Source organism: Elephas maximus, chromosome 2 (assembly GCF_024166365.1).
Source record: "Elephas maximus indicus isolate mEleMax1 chromosome 2, mEleMax1 primary haplotype, whole genome shotgun sequence".
Lineage (NCBI taxonomy): Eukaryota > Metazoa > Chordata > Mammalia > Proboscidea > Elephantidae > Elephas > Elephas maximus.
The window spans coordinates 222,656,391-222,666,164 of NC_064820.1; the positions used below are offsets into that span (position 1 = coordinate 222,656,391).

At 44.1% G+C, this 9,774-nt stretch overlaps 1 protein-coding gene across 3 annotated transcripts in view; it reads left to right on the forward strand.

Annotated features, from left to right (window-relative positions):
• The window catches only part of IGSF5 (immunoglobulin superfamily member 5), a 65,401-nt gene extending 56,544 nt beyond the window's left edge, over nucleotides 1-8,857 (forward strand). For all 3 annotated transcript variants that reach the window (XM_049874898.1, XM_049874901.1, XM_049874900.1), the window contains one exon: nucleotides 7,897-8,857. In XM_049874898.1, coding sequence (XP_049730855.1) covers nucleotides 7,897-7,992 — 96 coding nt within the window. In that variant the 3' untranslated portion in view covers nucleotides 7,993-8,857. The remainder of the gene's footprint in view (nucleotides 1-7,896) is intronic.
• Nucleotides 8,858-9,774: the final 917 nt, after the last annotated feature.

The following is a 9,774-nucleotide window of genomic DNA, read 5'->3' on the forward strand; positions in this document are numbered from 1 at the left end:
TATGTTTTTTTTTTTTTTTTTTATGATAGCAACTTCAAACAGGTAAGTATTTCCTCCCTCTAATTCTGCAAATAGTGTTCCCAATCAAATTGAATGTTCTCCCTTTTCAGCTTTTGGAAAAGCCAGACTTCATAGATTGGCTTTCCAATGGGACACTGAATCAGACAGCCTCAGGCTTGTTCTGCATGGGAGTCATTACCGGGTTGAGGTGGTGGTGCTGAGAAATTACCTTCACAGCCCTCCAATCCTTCTCTCTTGGCAGAGGTAGATGGTATTTACTTGCATTTCCAGGCAGCTCTAAGCCATAATATTCTTCTCTGCAGTGGGGATTCAGCTTGATGCATACTTCTTGCCAGTGATGTGTGCCTTCCACGGCTCTAGTGGGCTCTAGGGGAGCTTTGATTGATGCTCACCCGTGTGCTGGCAGCAGCTAAGTGATGCTGTTAGTGGCAACAAATATTGCCAGGTGGGAAGATGTACGAGAGGTCTGTGCTACAAAAGAAGATGGTCTAAGTGACAAATGGCTGGCTCCCTGTAGGAGTTTAAGCTCCTTTCTTCAGGGCTGGGTGTCAGGAAAATGGAGAGGTCAGTTTCTTTCCACCAAGTCTGTTCTCTTTGGCACATATATCTCTTGAATTTAATCTGGAGCTGGAAGGAATAATGATGGAAATACAACAGGTACTCTTTGCTTTGAATAAGAGCTGACAGAGGAAAGGAAGTAATCACCAGGCTGTAATTTTCGAAGGGTCTTGTGTGTTACACATCAGATCCTCCCATGCCTGGGCCTGGATGGGGGCCATCGGCTGAGGGAGGAGAACGTCCAGCTGAGTGGCTACCTCCCACACAGCACCAAGCATGGACACCATAAGAGCACATTGAAACCAGCCATTGTTGCCGTGACCTTTCTGTGGTTCCATATTTCCACTGGACAAGCCAAATTTTTCACCTCTAGGACTAGGCTGGAAGGAAATTCAGAATAGGGTGGTGTCAGATGGTTCTCTCTGAAGAATAAATGAAGAGAAAGGGGATCTCTAGATGCGTTCGGATACGGGAGTGGAGACTGACATGTAGGAGCTCTGAGTGATGCTTCTGGAAGCTTGAAGTGCTGTTTGGAACATACTCAGGGAGAGAAACTTAAGAACATGCAACCAACTAAATAATATATTGGTGGGAAAAGAACAGTAGCTGTGGAGGTGGTTCCTGGGGCCTGGCGCGCACACGCTTGTGTTTATTTCAGTGTTTGCCCTCGCTGCTGCTGCGGGTGTTTCTATACACCTGTGATGGTGGGCAGAACTGATGCCCAGCAAGACTCCTGCCTAAGGAGCTGCTGGTTAGAGCTCAAGGCCGTTGACTACAGATGACGTATTTTGCAGAAACCTGCCTAGGCCTGGGTCCTGCAAAGCCTGTAGATTAAATGGAGAGACCTCCAGCTACAAGTCAGTCCACAGCAAACGCTCTTCCAGGTCCCTGTTACGGTGGGGCTAGTTGGGTCAGACGAGTGTCCTATCCATGGTGACAATGCATCTACGACAGAAACAGAAAGCTCCTGCTTTGTGTCACTAGGTCTTAGAGCTGGACCATGTTGGTTTTGTGAACAGAATGGCTACTGGTGAGCACTTGTACTTTTTTCTGCTCGCTGGCAGGCAAGCTTATCTGCTTAACCTGGTGATGGGATTTACCCTCGGCATTTTCAGAAGGTCTAACTAACATATGGCCTTTGCCTACACACAGCCTACCAGTTGCTGTCCAGTTGTCTCCAACTCATGGCAACCCCGCATGTCTCAGAGTAGAACTACGTTCCATAGGGTTTTCAGTGGCTGATTTTTCTGAAGTAGATCACCTGGTCTTCCTTCCAAGGAGCCTCTGGGTAGACGCTCGCCTCCAACCTTTTGGTCAGCAACCAAGTACTAAACCATTTTCACCACCCAGGCACTCCACCCCCAGTCTAGCACAGAGTTACTACATGCTTATTAAACACTTACTCATTGAAGTGGGGAATGTCTTTAGTCCCTGGAGTTCTGCTATGCAAGGAGTGCGTGTGCATCTGTGTAGGAAGAGACACAGATCCTTTAGCTGTTGGTCACAATCCAGTTATAACAAGAAATATTATTAGACCAGCAGGGATGGATACACGACATAAAAACAACGTGATGTTTTGAGGTCTTTCATAAAAAGGTAAATACTCTGTGTCCAGTTGCCGTTTCATTCATTTATAGTCTGGGGCACTTGGGCTTTCTTCCGGGATCCTTGTTCAAATATACCCCAAGAAAGGGGGAGCCGGGAGTGGCAGAGACTGCAGATAGGAGAGGTCAGTGTGGCCTTTGGGAGGCCCTGGTTCTTGGTCCCCACCTCTAGAGAATAGAGTGGTACCTGAGCATTTCTGTTTTTTAGAATGACTTGATATGGTTCTGACTTTTCCTGGGCTTGGGGGTTATTGATTAATTTTATACCAAGATAGAAATTGGGGAGGGAGGTTGCTGAAGGGAAAGAGTGAGAGGTCACCAGAGATCAACTTGCCTACTTCATAATTTCTTAATAATTATGCTTTATGCTTAATAATTATGGTTTACTCAGAGTCCTAAGGCATTCGTGATTCCAGTTGCCATGAAGTTGATTCCTACTCAGGGTGACTCTGTGTGTGTCAGAGTAGAACTGTGCTCTGTAGGGTTTTCTAGGGCTGATTTTGTGGAAGTAGATGGCCAGGCCTTTCTTCTGAGGTGCCTCTGGGTAGACTTGAACGTGCAAACTTTTGGTTAGTAGCTGAGGGTGTTAACCACTCGGGGACTCCCGTTCATGATTACCTTAGTTTACTTGTTGCCATCGAGTTGATTCCAATTCATAGTGACCCTATAGGACAGAGTAGAGCTGCCCCATGGGGTTTCCAAGGAGCGCCTGGTAGATTCGAACTGCTGACCTTTTGGTTAGCAGCCATGGCTCTTAACCATTCTTAACCACTGTGCCACCAGGGTACCACCCATTCGTGCTGCCTGTGCTTAAATATATTTTTGAAGGCTTGCACCTAACCCCTGCTAGGGGTGATGGTGACATATACTTGCTTCTTTTGCCTGGAACCATGTGACTCCCCTACAAGAGAGGAGGGTCCAGACCATGGCCCATGGAGTACGTGCTGCACCTGGCACAGGGCTGTGCACTGTGGTACGAGAAGCAGGCAGTGTTTCTGGGTTGCTGTCACCCCTCACCTTCAGCGCCACCCTCCCATCCCACCTGACTGTGCACACGAGCCTCCAAGCTCAGCATCTTTGTTATGAATCACCAAACATAATTTTAGTTACATCCTAATCTCAACAGTTACTAAAATGGGAGGCTGGAATTTTAGTATTTGAGGAGGGATTATTGTTGTTGTTAGTTGCCATCCAGTCAGTTCTTACTCATGATGACCTGATGTGTGCAGAGGTACAACTGTGCTCCGTAAGGTTTTCAATGCTGTGACCTTTTAAAATCTGATTGCCAGCTCTGTTTTCCAAGGTGCCTCTGGGTGAATTTGAACTGCCAATCTTTCAGCTAGTAATTGAGCACCCAACTGTTTGCACCACCCAGGGACTCCTTAGCAGGGTTTGGAAGACCCTATTTGCCACTGCACCAGTTTCCCATAATTTTTGCTCTTTTGACATTCTTTTTGATTAAGGTCCAGAATGCCGGAGGCCCACCCTGCTACAGGGAAGGTCAAGATGAGAAGTAGTGGGGACCTGTTTCCAAACTGTTAGTTATCTCTTTATGGTTCAGGGCTGAGAGTCCTTAGACAACTTTCAAAGGGGTAAGGGCTTGTCTCAGGGACAGTGTCATAAAGGGCAGGTTTTGGGGTGGAGTTTTGTCCCCCGGAAAGCCAGGCACTGGGGTCAAAAGCTACAGGGCATGGGGAGGGCTGATGTAGGCCAGGCCCAGTCTGGTGATGCTGGGAAGAGGGATCTGTTCCTGTTAGAGTTTTGGCCTGCTGTCTGCCCGGAGCTCCCTCTTGGGCATCCCCACCTCTCTGCCAACTCCCCTCCTGGGCGTTTCCCAGAATGGGGGACTTCTTACTGGAGGCTCCGGGATGGGGAAAGTACTCGCTTCCACCACTAGGTGGCAGCAATGGGTGTGTTTCCTGGATCCTTATTTTCCCGTGGGTGGGAAGAACCCTTGTAGAACATGGAGGTATGCCTGGTACCTAGTAACATGTTCATCCTACTGGTCTGGCAGCAGTTCTCAGTACAGTAGTGTGTCAGAAGCACTTTGGATGCTTGTTCAAATGTAAACTCTTAGGCCCTCTTCCAGCCTTTCTGGATCAGAATCTCTGGGAGATAGGGCCAAAGAATCAGTATTTTTAACCCGTGACCCGGGGGATCTGCTCTAAGAAAAAATATTTTGGGGCCCAGTATGAAAACATTACAGCCACGTATGGCACTGTTTCTAAGGGAAAGCAATCCCTAGAACTCAAAGTTCTAGGGGTTTCCCCCCAACTGCGCCTTTGGAATTACTTGTACCTCATGACCCCACGGCACTAAGCTTGCCACAAAGCACAGGGAAGAGCTTGAGAAGTTACTGTGACTCTGATAAGGAACGTCCAGTGAAAAGGGCTTGACATTGAAATACTTCACATTCCACACCACACCATGGATGGAGCACACATTGTTGAAGTCTTTTGTTTTAGATGGATCCTAATGGACATTGCAGAGTCCTTGGGGGTACAAAACTTTAACACACTCGGCTGCTAACCAAAAGGCTGGTGGTTTGAATCCACCCAGAGGTGCCTCATAAGAAAAGCCTGAAGACCTACGTCCAAAAAATCAACCATTGAGAACCCTATAAGGAATAGTTCTACTCTGACACGCATGGGGTAGCCATGAGTCAGCACTGACTTGATGGTAACTGGTTTAAGGCACATTGTGGTCATTGTGAACTAAAGGAATAGGATTGTGTGACTCCAGAACATGTATTGAATCAAGGATCAGAAAGAAAAAAGGAATTGATTTTGAAAGCTGTCATATACCAAAATGGGACAGCTTTTTCCACCGATGATTTCCATTATGGCTGAATCTATAGTTAGGGTATGTAATCCTGATATGATTTTCTAGGTGAGAGTTTTTGGTCCTGTGAAAAATAGTGTAACTTCAACTGGAACACCTGAGAACAAAACTAATAAATAAAATTCTTAGTAAACATTATAATCAGTTAATGGGGAAAGGCGAGCAGCTTTTGTTTTTAGATGAAGCCATAGGTTGGCGGATCTTGAGGGATATTTAAAACAAATAATCCTCCTTCTCCTTTCCCCTTTCCACTCCTCAACTTGCTGTCAGCCAATTTTTCTGGTTATTTTAGGTAATTCTGTCTCTCTTTCTCTCCTGAGTCAGTCAGTGACGGAAAGTGAGCATATGAACAACTTGAAACCTGGATCAAACCTTCCCCGCTAATCACTCCCCTACTGAGATAAACAGAAATTGATAAATTTAGCAAACAGCAATACCTTTGTGCAGCCCAGTGGTGAAAACAAAAGGCAAACAACAACAGCAAAAATTGCAAGCACATTCCCAACAGAAGGCTGGGATGCTTCTGGCACGTTTCTGAAATGGTTCCATCAGCCTTCTTGCTTTCCTTGTGCTACTGGGAGTCAATACATTAAAACCATGAGCCAGTGATTCTATGCACAAGACTTACTGACATTCCACTGCAATGTAAATAATTTATCGTGCTCAGTTACATTATTTAAGATGTTAAACGCAGCTACGGTGCTCTGGAATCTGAGCTAGCTTTTTCAAGATTGGCAGGAAAAATCGGTTGCACACATTTTAGGAAACAAAAAAACCAAACCTGTTGCCAGTGAGTCAATTCTGACTCATAGTGATCCTGTAGGACAGAGTAGAACTTCCCCATAGGGTTTCCAAGGCTGTAAATCTTTATGGATCCAGACTGCCACATTTTTCTCCTATGAAGTGACTGGGTTCTAACCGCTGACCTTAGTGCTTAACTATTTCACCACCAGGGCTCCTCACTCATTGTCATAGGAAAACACTATTAGGCAGGCATTGGCCCTTCTGGAGAATTCAATGGTTTATTTGGGGTTACATTTCAGAATGAGAATGGCATAGACCCAGTGCATTCCTGATGGGAACCAGCATCAAGCAATGCCAGAAAAGGCAATGGGTCATCTATTTAGAGTCAGTTCTGCCAGTGGCGTCACTAGGGTTGGTGTCACCCAGTGTGGTGACTTATGCTGTGGGGCCAGCTAATGGGATCTCTACCCCCTGCCCCGTGGGCAGAGGGCCCAGCCTGGCCTCGACGCCCCTCCCCTTGCAGAGCCAAGAGCTGGGCCACGCAACCTCACTCTTCCCAGCCACGTCCCCCAGGCTCCCTGCAGCTCCTCCCCTCTCTCATTGGCCAAGGCAGAGTCCCTCTTCTCTGCCCAGTGGTGGCTCTGCTGGCCTGCCAGCTACACCCTGACTGGTGGATGATGGGGGGCATTGATGAGTTACTACACTGGGTTATGGGTGACACCACCTTCCTGACACCACTGCCTTGGTAGACCCTTCCTTGGCAGTGCCGGTCCCTGGTGGCAGTGGGGTCATTTTGGTGTCATCCCCTCTGACAGGTGGGGAAGGATTTCCAATAAGCAAGGTAAGCATGTTTTTAGTGCATGAACAAACAGGGGCACCCATTTCTAAAGCGAAGACCCACAGATCCAAGCAGAGAGGACAGAAGAAAAAGTCAGTGCATAGCAGCGATTCAGGAAAGACTCAATTCATTATCCTTATTATGTACGGAAGTAAATAATGTTTGGCACCTTAATTGTGATGAAATCACTGAAGATTTGTAAGAGAAAAAAATAGAAATGTTTCTAATTACATGTTAAGATGAAAGACCTAAGAATAAAATACAGTCGTTTGTTGTAATATTTGTTTTCTGATTATTAAATTTTCTTTGATGACATCTTTTCATTTGTTCATTTATAATTATAGCATTTATTACAAAGCAAGCATCAAAATTGAAGTATGAGCCATTTAAAACAAAATGGCTGAAAGTCAATTTTTCGTTGTGGGAGATCAACAGAATTTTACATTGATGGTTGAAATAACTCAGCTCATTGACTCGTTTTCTTGGTCACAGAATTTGTTAAATATCCTTTTTGTAAAAAATGTGGTACATAGTAAAAATCTTATAATCTACTTCCACCGAAAATTTTATAATCCAGTTCATCTCATGACACAAAAATGGCGTATGTGTTCAATTGCTAATATTATAGTTGCATTTAAAAAGAAGTTACCTTATGGAAAACTAACACACACACACACACACACACACACACACACACACGTATGTATATAACTCACGTATCCTGTTTCAATGCGTGAGTAAGCAGAGTAGGGAGCACCACAGATTATCAGTATTTAGGGCCCTTACAAGCCTTAATCCAGCCCTGGTATCAGTGGGTGTGGTCCAAAACCCCTGTATCCCTCTCACGATGCCACTGGTCACTTCTTCCATCTCCTTTAGAAAGAATGTGTTATTTAAAGAAGGTTAAAATCGTTTATATTTTCATACAAAATCTGGCCATGTAAAGCCAGAACTTCCACAGGAAAATTGAAACAGACAAACCAAAAAACAGCAAACCTTCCAGTTATTTGCCTTCATAAAAACAAATATCAGGCTATTTGAATTGGATTGCTCTTTGAGCCCTGGACTTGGAAAACTTCTACCCAGTGAACCCCAGTGCCATCGAGTTGATGGAAAACTTCTAGAGTGTGTGTTATTGAAAATAGTGAAGTAAAGGAAGAACACGTTTAAACATTTTTTTTTCTTCTCACACCCTAATTTTATCCCATCTGATGAGTGAAGCTTCCTTTTAAGTGTATATTTTATAATGATCTCAACCAATTAAGCTGACCCTTTTCTCTTTGTTGTCAGGGACCTGATGGACATCAGCCGGCCCCAGTGACTCGTCCACATGTTTCGTTTATTATGGCCAGTCCTAGGAAGGTCAGGAACGTAACATTGGTATGACGAAGACTTTCCTTGGGCTCCAGTTTGCACTTGGCTGATGGTTCACAGCATGAAAATGTCAACATTTTCGTCCTAACACTGGGCTCAAGTTTTGCCAACATTATCTGGAAGAGCTGATGTTGGCATCGTTGAAACTGATATTCTATACCAAAAAAAACCCAAACCCACTGCTGTCGAGTTGATTCCGACTCAAAGCGACCCTATAGGACAGGGTAGAACTGCCCTGTAGAGTTTCCAAGGAGCGCCTGGCAGATTCGAACTGCCGACCTCTTGGTTGATAGCTGTAGCACTTAACCACTACGCCACGGGGGTTTCCTGATATTCTATAGTGAGAGAAAAAAACAACTTTCCCAGCTTCCAAAGTAGAATTTGACTTTTAAAATGTTTCAAGATTTCAGTGAATTCCATAAAGTTACTGAGAAAAAGATGCAAATTCATCGTGATACAATTTCTCATCACTCAACACTCCTGCTTGCTAATTCAATAAGTGATAGACATGTCTATATTTTACCATGATTTAAAAATGTTTTTATTATCCTAAATCACATTGAGATGATATTTATGTGTGCTTAATATGTGGGGTTGTATTGTGGGTGGGCTATCAGTGAAATAAGAGGATAAATATTAAGAGTTAGTCACATACCTGAAATTGGCAAGTCAGAACAATTATAGGTAAAAAATAACATTAGGTTCTAAAGCTGATGTACACCTTCCTAAATATCTCAGTGTTGAATATTTACATGAAGACATTCATTTTTATGTGCTCCTTTATCAGGCTGTTCTTGCATCTTCAAATGAGTTAGATATGGATTATGCTTTGTGAGAATGTATTTCACATATTACAAATGCCGTGAAAAAGTTGCAAATGGGCAATGTGTTCTTTAATAAACAAAAAAGAAAACACCAAAAGCTTGTATTGCTTTTTTTTTAAACTCTTTATTTTCAGCAGAGCTTCCAGACTAAGATGTCTACGGAGAAAAGCCTGGTGATCTACTTCCAAAAATCAGCCAGTGAAAGCACTATGGATCACAATGGTCTGACCCTATTGTGCATGGGGTTGCCATAAGTCGAGGGTCCCATGTGATGGCAGCTAACAACAACAACAATTCAGGTGGAAGTTTAAAGAATTAATGATGTTTTTCATCTCATAACGTGGAGGAATCTGGAAGACATTATGCTGAGTGAAATTAGTCAATAGCAAAGGGACAAATATTGTATGAGACCACCATTATAAGAACTCAAGAAATAGTTTAAACACGGAAGAAAATATTCTTTGATGGTTACAGGGTGGGGAGGGAGGGAAAGGGGTATTTACTAATTAGATAGTAGACAAGAACTATTTTAGGTGAAGGGAAAGACAACATACAGAAGAGGTCAGCACAACTGGGCTAAACCAAAAGCAAAGAAGCTTCCTGAATACAACTGAACTCTTCAAAGGCCAGAGTAGCAGGGACGGGGTCTGGGGACCATGGTTTCAGGGAACATCTAGGTCAATTGGCATAACAAAATGTATTAAAACATTCTGCTTCCCACTTTGGTGAGTGGCATCTGGGGTCTTAAACGCTAGCAAGCGGCCACCTAAGATGCATCAATTTGTCTCAGTCCACCTAGAGCAAAGAAGAATGAAGAACACCAAAGACATAAGGTACTTTGAGCCCAAGAGACAGAGAGGGACCCATAAACCAAGATTACATCAGCCTGAGACCAGAAGAACTAGAACTCACTATAACTTACGACTGCCCTGACAGGGAATACAACGGAGAATCCCTGATGGAGCAGGAG